Source organism: Marmota flaviventris, chromosome 1, assembly GCF_047511675.1.
Source record: "Marmota flaviventris isolate mMarFla1 chromosome 1, mMarFla1.hap1, whole genome shotgun sequence".
Lineage (NCBI taxonomy): Eukaryota > Metazoa > Chordata > Mammalia > Rodentia > Sciuridae > Marmota > Marmota flaviventris.
The window spans coordinates 158,368,607-158,384,471 of record NC_092498.1 but is presented as its reverse complement, the minus strand read 5'-3'; the positions used below and the strand labels follow the sequence as shown (position 1 = coordinate 158,384,471).

The window sequence follows — 15,865 nt, the reverse complement described above, 5'->3', positions numbered from 1 at the left end:
ACCCCAAAACTCGGGGCTTGAAACAACTGCTATGAGTTTCTTAGACTGGTATAGCTGAGTGGGTCTGCTGACTCCCCTCCAGTAGGGTGGTCCAAGGTGACCTCACCACATCTTGCCATTGGTCTTCTTCCTCACAGTTGTTGTTCTTTCATCCCATAATAAACAAGTCTAGGCTTCTTCTCCTGATAACAAAAATATTCAAGAGCAAGAGCAGAAGCTACAAGGTCTTTTGAGAGCAGGTCCCAGAATAGCAATCTGCCTCACTCAGTGGGTCAGAGTAAATCACATAGGCAAAACAGATTCAAGTGATGGGGAAATAAATATTCCCACTGGTAAGAGAAACTGCAAAGAATTCATGCCACAATTAGCATGCCCTTAAGTTATTTGTAGTTTTATTATAATATTTGAATTTATTCATTTAATAATAAATATGGGTGTCTGTTCTGTGCCATCAAGGTTTCTATGGCCCTAGACATAGAACCAGTAACAAAGAGATAAAGGACTGGTCTGCAGAAAACTGATAGTCCAGATTGTATCAAATATGAAAGTAACTTAAGAAAATCAATGGAAGACCTCAAGGAACTCAAAAGAAAGTCTAGTTAATGATAGTTCACAGAAAGGAATATAAGCCAGGCGTGGTGCTGCACACCTGTAATTTCAACTGCTTAAGAGGCTGAGGCAGGAAGACAGCGAGTTCAAAGCCAGCCTCAGCAAAATTGAGGTGCTAAGTAACTCAGTAAGACCCTGTCTGTGTCTCAGTGCTTGAGTGCCCCTGAGTTTGATCCCCAGGACACCTGCGCCACCGCCCCCCCCCCCCCCCGCCCCACCAAAAAGAAAAAAAAAAAGGAACGTCTCTTAAATATGGGGAAAAGCCACTCATTTTTACTCACACAAAATATGAACATTGAAATATCGGTAATTCCTTTTGTTTTTAATAACCCCACTCATCACAAGAGCAGAAGTCAAAGAGTTTGATAGCACATTGGGTGGTCAATGCTGTGAGGAAAAGATGTTCTCAAGACAGCTTGCTGGTAGAGTGTAAATTGGTTGAGTCTCTGCGGAGGGCATTTTGGCAATTCTGTCCCATATCTTTTTGTTCCAGCATTTCTGAGTATTGAACTTTTGGGTCTGCCAACCAAATGGAGATGAGGGTGGCATTGAACTTGTTCATCTTTAATTAAAAGAGATTGAACATTTTTCACATATTTGTTAGTAATTTTTGATTGCTGAGTCTCTTGAGCCAATAGTATTGTAAATTTTTCTTCAAAGGAATCTTAACTAAGAAATCTCTCCAAAATGACTCCAGTGAGGGGGAAGAAATGATTATTATTCAGCAGATGGTGCTAGGCTGGTGAATTGCTATTTGGAAGATAATCAATTTAAATCATTACTCACACATGAAAATTAATTTCAAAATAATAGATGATTAAATGTTTTTTTTAAAAAAATCAAATCTAAAAACTAACAATATTTAGAGTATTTGGTGTTGTTCTGATCACTAAATGAAGAAAGACTATCTTCATGAGCTTTTTTTTTTTTAATCTTCTTTAGTTATAGATGGACACAATACCTTTATTTATTTATTTATTTATTTTTAAAGAGAGAGAGAGAGAATTTTTTAATATTTATTTTTTAGTTTTCGGCAGACACAATATCTTTGTTTGTATGTGGTGCTGAGGATTGAACCCGGGCCGCACGCATGCCAAGAGAGCGCACTACGGCTTGAGCCACATCCCCAGCCCAATCTTCATGAGCTTTAAAAACAAATCAAACAAACATGAAGGAAAGAGAATAGATTTTGTGACCTTAAAGTTTAAAACTTAGGAGAAATTAGACTGTTTAGGTTGAGTAGTAGTTAAACTAAGTAACATTTAAGGATTCCTATCCTATCACATGGAAGGGACCATTTGCCCAGTGGTCTGGAATCTGCCTCCTGAGTTCAAACCAGGGAGCCACCATTTGGAGCCTTTGACTTTGAACCAGTGATTTAGCCTCTTAGTTTCATGATTTCCACATCTCAAAAATACAAATTCAGTCCCACCTCATATGGTAATTGAGAGGGTTAGGTGAATTATCATTTATTGATGCTGGATTCCTCATTAATATTATTCATATATAAAGAATAGAGACAAATGTAAGACCTCAGTGGGTAAATAAATAAATAAAGAGTTAACAATTCACAGGAAATATAGGAGGAACAGTTTGGGGGATATCAGTTGAGAATTTGGTTTGAACTTGTTAAATTTAAGTCACCTACCACGCATTAGAAATCACCCAAATGCCAAATGTTAATCAAATCATTTAGTAGATTATGATATATTTACTTAAAGGAGTATTGTAAAGCCACTAAAGGTGATTTTTTTTTAAGTTTTGATAGGGAAATAATGAGTAATATTTACTCAGGAAAAATAAGACAACATTTGTTATACAGTATGATTTCAGTTATGTAAAAGAAAGTGTATAGAAAATTTCAACAAAATACATCAAATGATTACCAGAGGTTACCCTTAAGTGACGGGGCTATGGGTGCTAGAGTAAGGGAACTTCGGGGCAGGTTTGATGGTTAGCTATTTGAGGCCTGCCTTTTCAGTTTCACATAACAAGAACTTGGAGAAAACTGACCTGTTTTCCTGATTGTTTTAGCCCAAGTCATGGGACTGATCTCAGTTGCCTGTTTGTGCCCAGCTTAGATGCCATCACCAGTCATTGTGGCCAAGGGGGGACTCAGCTGAATGGCCAAACAGTGTTCCCATTCCCACAACACAGCCAGGGAACATGGGCAAGCCCATGAGCTCCCTCATAGCAAACACAGCTTGCTTGCAGAGGCAGTGAACTCTGGCAGGTAAAACCAACACATGACCATCATCTTGAAGAAGGGTGAGAAATACTATCTTTCTCTCTTAAAAATAATAATAATAATAACAACAACAGGGGTTGTAGCGCAGTGGTAGAGCACTCACCTAGCATGTATGAGGCCCTGGGTTCGATCCTCAGCACCACAAAGATAAATAAATAAAGGTATTGTGTCCATCTACAACCACAAAATATTTAACAATAAATAAATAACAAAATGCAGTTCATGTCAGAAATCTTATCTCCATTTCTCAAATAACCTGTTTGAAGAGTTTATGAACTTTATTATTGCTCACTTGGATTCATGCATTATTTGTAAATAGGATCATAGGCTACATCCTCTTCTTTTACCTACAGAGAGTTGTATTTATTCATCTGAAGCTTGACCACCCTAAACTAATGACAGTTTTGAGAGTTATTTAACCCATGGCCTTTTATATAAGAGATTGAGAAGAAAGAAGAGTGATACTATAAGAAGCTGGAGAAAACAAACCTTCAGTGGGCAATGGGATAGAAATAGGAACCCCTTAAAATATATAGAAAGACTAGACAAAGCAAAGAAAACGTGTCATGTGTTTTCATAGAAACAGAAGATGGCATTTTAAGAAAGGCTATCTGGGCACAATGGCATACAGCTGTAAACCTCTAATTCCAGAGACTCTGGAGGCTCAGGCAGGAGGATTGCAAGTTCATGGCCAGACTTGGCTACTTAGCAAGACCCTCAGGACCTTAGACCTTGTCTCAAAATTTTTAAAGAAAATATATATATAGCCAGTCATGGTGGTACATGCCTATAATCCCAGTGACTCGGGGAGGCTGAGGCAGGAGACTCACAGATTCAAAATGAGTCTCAGCAATTTAGCGAGGCCCTAAACAATTTATCAAGACCCTACTCAAAATAAAAAAGGCTGGGGTGCGGCTCAATGATTAAGCACCCTTGGGCTCAATCCCTGATACTTAAATAAATAGATAGATAATAAAATAAAGACTATAAAGGACTAGGGATATAGCTCAGTGGCAAAACACTTCCTGAGTTAAGTTCCCAGTACCAAAAAAGAAAGTGGACTACACAGCAGCATCATGGAGCAAAAAAACAAACAAAAAAATACCTGGCAAGATATAAACTGAAAAATGTAAGTTGGTTTTCCAACTATGGAGTAGTTGGTGACCACATAAGATTAGTAAAAACAAGAGTTGGAGTGAAAAATTTGGAAAGTGAAAGTAGAAATGACTGGTTCGGCTGGGGCAGGCTGCACATAGGAGAGAATTGGTTTTAAATAGGAAAAAATTCTCCTCTTGGCATTGTTGGTGAGGATAGGGGAAGTCCAGGAATATTACCTCTGGGGTTCTCAGTTTTTCCTCGGAAACATCTGTTGAGAGTAGTGAGGGTCACTTGATAGGAAGGAAGGCCATGATTTAAGCCATACAAGATGAACCCACTGTTAGAATAGAGGAAGGAGTTGATCAGGACTTTCTTGGAGTTCTTAACGGCCTTGATGAAATGGAAAATCTTGAATTTTTATAACATAATTGTTTGTTTGTTTAATTGTAGATGGATACAATACCTTTATTTTATTTATTTATATATGGTACTAAGGATCGAACCCAGTGCCTTATCCGTGCTAGGCAAGTGCTCTACCCCTGAGCCACAGCCCAGACCCACAACATAATTGTTCTTGATATTTTCGACTTAGACCTGAAGTCTCCAAGATCCTTTCCGGGTGTTCATGAAGTTAAAACTGTTTTCACAGTTGCACCAAGCCATCTTTACACTGCTGCTCTGCCATGCTATCTACATTCATGGTACCAAAGCAGCAGTGAGCAGGACTATAGCAACTCAGCCCAGGGCAAGACCATGGCACCAGGGTAGGCCTCAGGCTCCACACATATAATTTTCTCACAGCTAAAATCAACACCAATTACACAGAAGATGTGAAACAGTAAAGAGTGCTCACTCTTTTAGATACCATCCTCAATACATGTCTCTCTGAGCTCTGTGCTACATATGGAATGGTTTCACAAGGAAAAGTCTGGTATAGTTACTTGAGCTGTGAGCTAAGTTAAGTGCTTTTTAAAATTGATTCTGAGGACAGGTGCAGTGATGCACCCCTGAATTCCCAGCTAATCAGGAGGCTGAAGCAGGACGACTGAGAGCTTAAAGCCAGACTGGGCAGCATAGCAAGATGATATCTTTTTTAAAAAGGCGGGGGCGGGGGAATAAAATGAAACTGATCATCAGTAATTTTTGAGTTATAAGAAGTTCTAAGATCATAAGGTTTGAGAATTGGGGCTACTGAGGCAGAGTTTGTACAATTTGGGCATTTTCTCTGAAAATGAAGGTTCTTGCCCAGAACCTTCATTTGGGGATAAAAGTGACAGGTTGCATCATTGATCCAGGATCAAAGTTTTGCTGAGTAGGTGAAGAGATACTGTAGAGAGCCAGGCAAATGGCCTGCTCAGGATCTGCCCAGGAGGGGAAAAGAGCTAATAAATAGAAGAGAATGATGGAGGCCAGATTGCTATATATCCTTGAAACTTAAGACAAATATGGGATTCTGGGAGGACACTAAGGAGAGTCATGTATCATGGTCAGATGTACTCCCAGCCTCAAAGGAACTTCCATTCTTTCAGGGGAAAGAAACCTGCTCCCAAGTAAGCATGCACACAGGGAACCATGATTCATAGTATGTGAATGGTGCCAGCAGATTGCTGTGTAGCGTGGGAGGAGGAGGCCCAGCACTCTGACTATGGGATCAGCACCTGCCAGCTGCTTCCCATTTCTCTCCTTTTCTCCTTTGGTAGCTGTGAATAATGCAGAAATAGCACTTGCAATAAAAGAAAGCTGAGATTCAGTTATTTTTCAAGTAGGGGGAGAAAAGCTACCTTCCTTTGAAATTTTTATCTGGAGGTTTAAGGTCCTAAGATTTAGTTAGAAAGAGCTAACAGATCTGTTTTAGAAATGCTTAAGCTGCAAAATACAAGTTGCCTCGAAGTGGTTCACTACTTACACCAACAAGTGTGAGCCAGGGAGAAGTACCCCCCAATAACTTAGAAACAGTGCTGTTAGAATCTGTGGTCAGATTCAACCTTTTCCTAGCATAGACTGTACTGGGCAAAAAGCCCAAATGACTTCATTGCCTCTCAAGAAAGTCATAGGGAAAGTATCTGGAAGCTCTTTGTGGTAAGGGATGGTCCAAAGCAGGAAGTAAGTTAGGTCTTATTACCTGTTACTGACAATAGGAATCTAAAGCTCATGATACATCTAAGAATTCTCATACATACATCTACCAAGTATTGGATACAACTAGGATTTGAGCTGGAGGTATCTGAGTTCTTGACCATCATGTGGCATTGTCTTGACTATCAAGAGGGCCTCCTCCTAAACCTCACCAATCTGAAGACCCTTTGTTACAGCTGCAGGCATGAACACCTCTTCTGCTGGGCCAGACTGCTTCAGTCAAGGCCAAACCTGTCTGGAGATCCCTGCTCCAAAATGTTTTCTAGCATATAAAGCAAAGTGTCATTATTCCATAATTTCCTAAAGTACATTTTAGATATGTATTAAAAAGATTGTAGACAAAGACACAAATAAATTTGAAATGAATTGTAGAAATTCATTGTCTGGTTTATTTGGTTTTTTTTCTTAAATACAGCACCCACTTACACTTATTAGATATGAGAAAAGTTCTCTTTATTATGTCCAATGTGTCATTTATGACATTTATTATTTTTTCTTAAATAAAAGAGATTGGGGGCTGGGGCTGGGGCTCAAGCGGTAGCGCGCTCGCCTGGCATGTGTGCAGCCCGGGTTCAATCCTCAGCACCACATACAAACAAAGATGTTGTGTCCGCCGAAAACTGAAAAATAAATATTAAAAATTCTCTCTCTCTCTCTCTCTCTCTCTCTCTCTCTCTCTCTCTCTCTCTCTTGCTCTCACTCTCTCTCTCTTTAGAAAAAAAAAAAGAGATTGGCCCTATGGTGGCATTCAATAAAGGAAATTGAAAGGGGGGGGTCAGAACTGTGTGTATAACATATGTGAACATGCACACGTATATACCCTTTATTTCGTTTTTTGTTTGTTTTGTTTTCCTTTTTTTAAAAAAAAATTGTAGTTGTAGATGAGCAAAATGCCTTTATTTTATTTAATTTATTTTTTTAATGTAGTGCTAAGGATCAAACCCAGTGCCTCACATATGCTAGGCAAGCACTCTGCCACTGGGTTACAGCCCCAGCCCTGCACACACCCTTACAATAACCTCAGGCAACAGAATACCTCCCTGACCCTCATTTAGTAAACAAGAAGTCACTTTGGACATTTTACTTATCTACTTTCAAGAGTTGATTGACTTTTTTTAATGAATAAATGATTAAAACTTTTCTTGAAAGTAAGCTAAACTGATCACGAATATTAAAGTGTACCATATACATTTGATTATTAAATGATCTTTTACCATTCTACTCTTAGGTCTTAGTGTACTAATTTGAGATGGGCAAGATTGACATTGCCACCTTAAAATAAAGTAAGAAATAATCATTATTAGAAAAGAAACTTCATTAAGCTTGTACATATTTTTTGTTTTGTTTTAAGATAATTTACACTCTATAAAGAACTTGTGTTCAGATGTCTAAATTGTGGAACTAACCTAGATGTCCCTCAGCAGATGAATGGATAAAGAAAATGTGGGGCATATGCTCAGTGGAATATTACTCAGCTTGGAAGAAAGAAGTGTGAAATTATAGCATTTGCCAGTAAATGGTTGGAGATGAAAATATCATGCTAAGCGAAATAAGCCAATCCCACAAAATCAAAGACTGAATGTTTTCTCTAATGTGCGGATGCTATTTTACAATAAGGCGGGGTGGGGTGGCAGGGGAACACTAGGGAAGAATAACGTTAGATTAGGTAGAAGGGGGGGGGTGTGGAGATAGGAAAAAGACATTATTACCATATGTATATATGTGACTACATGACCCATATGATTCTGCAGCATGTACACTCAGAAAAATGAGTCATCTATGTATGATATATCAAAGTTCATAAGTGCATTCTACTATCATATATAACTAATTAAAACAAAAATATTAAAAAAAAAGAACTGTATTTGTCGTTGACTAGTAGTTTTTCAGACTTGCAGTAGGTTCTCATACTTGAGCCTTGAATTTTTCAGGGGTGCCTGAAGGTCTATGAACTAGGATTCAAGAAAAGATCGGGTAGTTCCTTTTTTATCCATTCCATATTTTGAGGCTTCTCCTGTTAGGATTTAATTTGAAGAGAGAACCTGCTGCTTAAGTTGAAAACCATTGGTCTAAACATTGTTAAATGAAAGGAGTCAAAATGTTTTTAAAAGAAGAGCCTTTTGTAACCTGATCTTCAAAACCGTAATGTATACATAAATATTTTCTTTTTTGTACCAGAGATTGAACCCAGAAGGGCTTAACCACTGAGCCAAATCCCCAGCCCATTTTTATGTATTCTTTTATGCATGTGTTTGTGGGGTTTTTTGGTGGTGGTGGTGGTTTTTTTTGGTTTGTTGTTGATAGACCTTTATTTTGTTTATTTATATATGGTGCTGAGAATTGAACCCAGTGCCTCACACATGCCAGGCAAGTGCACTACTGCTGAGCCACAGGCCCAGGCCTCCCCCCTGCCCCCATTTTTATATTTTATTTAGAGACAGGGTCTTGTTGAGTTGCTGAGGACCTCGCTAAGTTGATAAGACTGGCTTTGAACTCTTGATCTTCCTGCCTCAGCTTCCCAAGCTGCTGGGATCACAGGCATGTACCATCACCCCCAGTCAATGTATTTTCTTGCATCTATTTTTTCTTGTGAATTCCTACTCCTCATGCCTGTAATCCCAGTGCTCAGGAGGCTGAGGCCAGAAGATTTTGAGTTCAAAGCCAGCCTTAGCAACTTAGTGAGGCCCTAAGCAACTCAGCAAGACCCTGTTTCTAAATAAAATATAAAAAGGGCTGGACATGTAGCTCCATGTAAACCCCCCTGGTTTCAGTCTCTGGTACAATTCTACTCCTTCTAATACAGGAAGTATCTCATTATATTTTCCCAAACCTTTGTCCCAGGCAGTGTTAACCTTGCCCTTTGGCCACAGTCATGACCTGAGGTGGTCACTAACTACAGAGGCTAGGGTAGGCTTCTCATTAGCTGCCCATATGTTCCATTCCCATTGATCTGCACTTGATCCTCCTATTGGGCTTCTGATGCAAAGGAAATGCTCAACTCTTTACACCTAGCCAGATCAAAAGAGTGCTTTTAACTTTGGGCCTTCCAGAAAGACTCCCATCTAGGAAGTAGTAAGCCTATAGCCTGTGGGTCACACGTGACTGTTAGCCAGGACCTGAAAAGACTATTGTCTTTTATGACTGTAGAGGCCTTTCCTTTGTGTTGATGGATAAAATGACCATAGCAAAAATGACTTCAGAGTTAATCTGAAAGGAGGACTTTGCTTTCGATAACTACAGATCAGTGATTTGGAAAATGTCACATTTTTTAGGCAAATGTAAGTTTGTGTCCTCATCTTCCACTTTTAGCCTTTGTCTAACCACTCCATCTTGCTGAGCATTGAAATCTGTGATTGGTGGTCAGCAGAGGCATTCAGTATGCTAGCTGGTTGCCCCTCAGTAATGCTTCATTTCATTTTTTATGGATCAGTTTACTTAAATGGAAAGTATTTTAGTGAATACTTCTGCTTCTCACATTATAAAACCTTTATCTTTGTAGCTCTGGATTTACTGGACAAAATGTTGACATTCAACCCCCATAAGAGAATTGAAGTCGAGCAGGCTCTGGCCCATCCATATCTGGAGCAGTATTATGACCCAAGTGATGAGGTAAGAGTCCATGCTCCTGGCTGCTTGTTCAGGGATGTAGACCAGTGAGCAACAGGCCTAACCATGTTCAGCTTGTGAGGTTATGGTTGCATACCTGATCCTCCCAACATATTTACCTCCTCTACCTTGAGGACAAGCACTGTGGGACACAGTTTGAGATCCCTGTCCCCAAGACCTACCTTTCTACCTCAAAAGACTTCCTCCAAGTCATCTGCAGTAGATGGGACCAGGGCAGTACATGGATAACGGGGAATAGCTTCACCAGTGTGGAATGTAGAGTATGTAGAGGGCAGGGAACTGAGGCTGGAGACCATTGACATGGTCCAGAGAAGGAAAAGACAAATGTACTGACCTTGAGGATGGAGATGAGTTGGCAGCCTGCTAAGGAAGGCAACACACTGAGTGAGAAGTCAGTCTAGACAGTTTCCACTGTGCCTGGCAACTCTGTGTTGGGTATGCCATTCTCTGGAGATAGGCCACAAGAGTCTGTTTTATTGAGAGATTTAATGTGACCAGAGGGGCATGTGCAGCTCTTCAGAGCCGACTAGACATCCCTGTGAAAGAGACTTGGTGTCTTGTTCACTCCAAGACAGTTCTCTTACTGTACTTCTCTGGTTCCTCTATGGATTCAGTTTAACCTTTATTCTCTGGAGGTTAACAAAAATTCAGCATGAGCCAAAAGTTTAGATTGTTCTGGTTGAAGCTTACGTAAATAGAAAATAAAGCCTCCACATCCTCTTCTTAAAGGAAAGAAGCAAGTGTATTATCTTAAAATTACAGGACAAAATGGAAAAGAAAAATGAAAAACTAGCAAAGCTAAAAGCTGATACAGAGAAAGAAGATAGAAATCAAAACAAGGGAGTATTTATTAATTGGCTTCCCCTTCCACATCCATCTCCCACCAAAAAAAAAAATACTTGAGGCAGTTTGCAGAGATACTACAGTTCAGTCAGTGACATGGAAACAGATGAAAATGTGTCTCATCCTGGCCTTGTGAGCTAAAGATTCTGTGTCCTAATCAACAAGTTTGGGCAGTGCACCTATATGTAAGATTCCTAGTATGATCCCAAATACAGATCACCCTCCAGAGAGAGCTACCTGTTCTTCTCTTGGAACTTGAATCCTTTTCCCCTTTCAAGTAGCCAAAGCATACTATAGTATCTGAGGTTCATACTTCCTCCCCCTTAAGTTCTCATGAAGATTAGGTGGGTGAGATCTGGGGGTCTTTTCAACCACTGATTGACAGTTGCCATCATCATCAGCTTAGTTTTGTTTTTGTTTTGTTTTGTTTTGGTAGTTATAAATGGACAGAATGCCTTTATTTGTTTAGTTTTATGTGGTGCTGAGGATCGAACCCAGTGCCTCAGCAATGCTAGGCAAATGCTCTGTCGCTGAGCTACAGCCCCAGCCCTCAGCTTAGTTCTTTAACATTGCATTAGTTTGTGGACATTTAAAAATAGGTGCTGGGGATGTAACTCAGGGGTACAACATTTGCCAAACATGTGCAAGACCCATGTCAGTCTCCAGCACCAAAAAAAAAATCAAAATGTAGAGGCTGGAATGTAGTTCAGTGGTAGAAATTTTGCCTACCATGCTTGAGGCTATGTGTTCAGTCCCCAGTACTGCCCCCCTAAATAAAAATGTAATATGGGCTGGGTGGTAGAGTGCTTGCCTGGCATGTGCTAAGGCACTGGGTTCAATACTTAGCACCCTAAAAAAATAAAATAAAAGCATTCTGTCCATCTATTAACTACTAAATGAATAAATATGTAATTAATTATCTTTGTCATTCAGTATATATGGAGGTTCTTTGACCTAAACAGTTTATATATTTCTTAAATAACTTTCTGAGTATGCATACAGTATGGTAAGAATTAAATTAAAAATGTGTGGGGCTCGGGATATAACTCAGTGATAGAGCATTTGCCTTGTATGCGTAAGGTCCTGGGTTTAATCTCCAGGACCAGGAAAAAACAAAGGCAAAAAACTTGGAGAAAGATATTTTAAAAGATCTCTTTAATCGTTTAATCTAGTTGCAGTTCTTAGTAAAATTTTGGAATATTACCTTCATAATCTTATGTTTCTATATCTAAATTTTTAAAGTAGGGTTAGTGTTCATTCTGTTAAATGCAAATGCAAAACATGGGCATCTTTGCAGCTTTTGTTTCGGGGGGGCTGTCAGTTACTGGGGATTGAACTCTAGGCACAGTAACACTGAGCTATAACCCTAGCCTTTTTTTTTTTTTTTTTTTTTTTTTTGGTAGCAGGGATTGAACTCAGGGGCACTTGACCACTGAGCCACATCCCCAGCCTTATTTTGTATATATTTTTTTCTTCTTTTCTTTTCTTTTTTTAACCCTTATTTTATTTATTTGTATGTGGTGCTGAGGATCAAACCCAGGGCCTCACATGTGCTAGGCGAGCACTCTACCACTCAGCCCCAGCACCAGCCCCCCTGTTTTGTATTTTATTTAAAGACAAGGTCTCACTGAGTTACTTAGTGCCTTGCAGTTGCTGAGGCTGGCTTTGAACTCAGGATCCTCCTATCTCAGCCTCCCAAGCTGCTGGGATTACAGGTGTGCGCCACTGTGCCTAGCTACATCCCTAGCGCCCCCCCCCCCCTTTTTTTTTTTTTTGAGACAGGATCTCACCAAGTCTTTGGGATTACGAGCATGTACCACTGTAGCCAGCTGCAGCTTCATTTTTAACAGCTCTATAATCGTTCCTCATAACAAAGATGCTATAATTTAATCAAATGCATTTATTTTAGTCTCATGGGTTTGGATCATATAAACATACCACCTCCACAACAGCACATTTCTGTTATTACAACATCCAGTACCTTGAAACATTTGCAAGTTATTCTGGGATTTGTGATAAGTTTACAAAAAAACAAAATGGGTTCAGTTGCTTTGTTTGTGTGTGGGTGTGTGTATGTTTTGCTGGGGATTGAACCCAGGGCCTGGTGCATGGTGGGCTGGTGCTATACCACTACATCCCTACCCCCCCAGTCCATTTATTAAATGCTTATGAGAACGGTGCTTTCAGGAGTATGGGCACAAATACAATGTTTATCAGAACTCTCAGATGTTTTTGTTTATTTCATGGTGCTGGGGATCAAACTCAAAGCCTCTTACATGCTAAGCATGTGCTCTACCACTGAGCTACACTCCAAGCCCTGGTGCTCTCAGGTTTTATGAGACTTCAATCTTGTTGTATAAATTTCAGAATGTAATTTAGAGTCATTTTATGAATCTAATCAGTAAATTACTGCCTGAACAAGAACAACTTTTGACTAATAAATGTTTTGTCTTCTCTTAAAGCCCATCGCTGAAGCACCATTCAAGTTTGACATGGAATTGGATGACTTACCTAAGGAAAAGCTCAAAGAACTCATTTTTGAAGAGACTGCTAGATTTCAGCCAGGATACAGATCTTAAATTTGTCAGGTACCTGGAGCTTTAACCACATAGTTAACCCTAGAGAAGGAGAGGGAATATAAGTGTCATTAGAAAGTAAAAGAATTCAATGTATTCCTCTTTACTTAAATATACATTTGTATACTGACACTTTTGAATTTAAAACTGGGGAAAATACATTCTGTCTTTCACCATTGTGAATATACTTGGAATTTTTTAATTTCTGGCAGTTTATATTGACCTACAGTTACAGTGACATGAAGTTTGAATGACAGTTTCTAGAGTAATAGCTACAGTAAGACTGGTGTTTAGGCACAAGGGGACTTACAAACCTGATTTTTTTTTTTTTTTAATATTTTTTAGTTGTAAATGGACACAGTAACTTTATTTATTTATCTTTATGTGGTGCTCAGGATCAAACCCAGTGCCTCACCCATGCTAGGTGAGTGCTCTACCATTGAGCATAGCCTCAGCTCCAAAACCTGGTTTTGTTTTTTGTTTTTTTTTTTTTTTTTGAGAGAGAGAGAGAATTTTAATATTTATTTTTTAATTTTCGGCGGACACAACATCTTTGTTTGTATGTGGTGCTGAGGACCGAACCCGGGCTGCACGCATGCCAGGCGAGCACGCTACCACTTGAGCCACATCCCCAGCCCAAAAACCTGATTATTTTTTGAGAAAATAAATTCATGGGATAGAATAAGTTTGAGGCCTTCGTTCCTGAAAATTTTAGGTTTTTTACTTTATACGACATTTTAAACATTGGGAAATTTTAACATGCAACTTTTGAGGCCCTAGGACTTCCCCTTTTCCCCCCAGTACTAGGGATTGAACACAGGGCCTTGCTAGGCAAGCACTGTACCACTGAGCTCCATCCCCAGCTACCTAGAATGTTTCTCTAAGAATTAAGAACATAGAATTTCATGCAGTAAACACAGTGACTTTAAGTACACACACAGTGGCCAGTCAGGACAGAGAAACACTGATAAGCCAGTGAAGTGCTAGGAAGACAAGGAGCATGAGAGTGAAAAATCATGAAGACTGGACATGGGAAATAGTCAGGAAAGGAAGGAAGATGCATGGAGTCCCAAGAAGACATAAGTTTTCACAACCTAACTTAATGGGTTGGTTTGGTTTGGGTTTGTTTTTGATTTTGGTAGTACTGGGGATTGAACCCAGGGCCTTGTGAATACCAGGTAAGCATTCTTACCATTGAGCTACATCCCCAGCCTTTATTTTTTATTTTGATTCAGTCTCACTAAGCAACTGAGGCTAGCCTCAAACTTGCAGTCCTCTTGCCTCAGCCTACAAAGTTGCTGAGATTACGGGCATGTGCCACTGTGCCTGACTTAACTTCATTTTTTTAGATGCATAGTACCAGTGTGTACAGAAGGGGTATGTGCACAGGGTAACTCTTGTACTTGCTAGGAAACATGGACATCGGGTTCACCACTTTCCAAAGAGAGGAGCCAGCCATGTGCTCAGAGTAACAGTCTGATTGCTGAGCATTCATTGTGTTCGTTTGTTTTTAAGACAGGGTCTTGTTAAGTTGCTGTTGTCTGGCCTCAAACTTGCCAGGGCTAATCTCAAATTTGCAGTACTTCTGCCTTAGCTCCCCAGATTGCTGGGATTACAGGTGTGCACCATCAGGCCCCACATTTCCCTTGGTCTTTAGAACATTCTGTTCCTTAAGATTCCATTGGTTCATGTTCATTTCCAAGCACCTCCTTTAATTTAGATTTTTGAATAATTCAGAGAGTTTTACTTAGATACTTGTAGGAGTCACACACCACATACACGCACACACACTTTTTATTAGAAATTGAAAGTCCTTCCTTTCTTTATTCAAGAGTAATGAATGTAATTATTTGGCAACTGCTTGTTTGTATAATAGACTGTCTTTTGATTCTTATCTTTTTCTTGCTGCCGTATGTGAGCATCTCTCTGAAAAGGGTTCACTCCAGGACTCCCTTCCTCCCATGGAAAGTGCAGCCACCAGTTTAGCAAATCCAAAGAGTTACAGAGTGTTACAGAGTCCTCTGTATCTGCCTCTTTTGGGAGACGGATAAAAAAGAAATGGAAATTTAGGTGCTTGCCCCTGAGAAACTCCTAGTGGAGACCTAGTTCTGTAATTAATGCTTCCCACAAGGGAGTCCAAACACGGTTCTCTGTTCAGATCAGGAGTATGGGCAAGCAAAGCTGGGAAAAGCTTCATCAAGGAGGTAAAGGCTAAGCTGATCCATTAGAGGGATTTATATGGACCTGGATAGAAACTGCACCAGGAATACAGTACAAGGTGGTAATGTTGGTAAATTTAAAAATGTACAAAAAAAGAAAATACAAATCTGGATTTTCCAGAACATATGGTGAGAGGAGAAGAGAATAAAGCTTATGTCAGAACCCTAGAAATGACAGGGAAGTAAAGAATTGCGAGGAAGGGGGAAGTGCTTTACATGGAAGCAACATGGAAGGAGCCAGAGATATCCCTTGACAGGCAGATGTGTCTGCAGAGACTGCAGACAAATGGCCAAAGTGGCATTGAGGTTGTGTTGGAACAGGAGGCCAAGGGTGGAGTTTTGGAATAGTGGTTTTGGCAGTGATTTTTTCCTTTGAGGTTTTCATTAGGTAGATATCCATCCTCTCCTCGTTGTTTTTATCATCATATTGGGGTCTGGAAACAATACCTCAAGCTGTGGGATCCCTGGGACTCTGTTGGTCAGTTCCCAGGCTGGAAAGCAGAAGCCAC

At 39.8% G+C, this 15,865-nt stretch overlaps 1 protein-coding gene across 2 annotated transcripts in view; it reads left to right on the top strand.

The window, feature by feature from the left end:
• Positions 1 to 15,865, top strand: part of Mapk1 (mitogen-activated protein kinase 1) — a 102,060-nt gene that overhangs the window by 63,964 nt on the left and 22,231 nt on the right. For both annotated transcript variants that reach the window (XM_071618374.1, XM_027924243.2), the window contains exons 7-8: positions 9,591 to 9,700; positions 13,024 to 13,149. In XM_071618374.1, coding sequence (XP_071474475.1) covers positions 9,591 to 9,700; positions 13,024 to 13,140 — 227 coding nt within the window. In that variant the 3' untranslated portion in view covers positions 13,141 to 13,149. The remainder of the gene's footprint in view (positions 1 to 9,590; positions 9,701 to 13,023; positions 13,150 to 15,865) is intronic.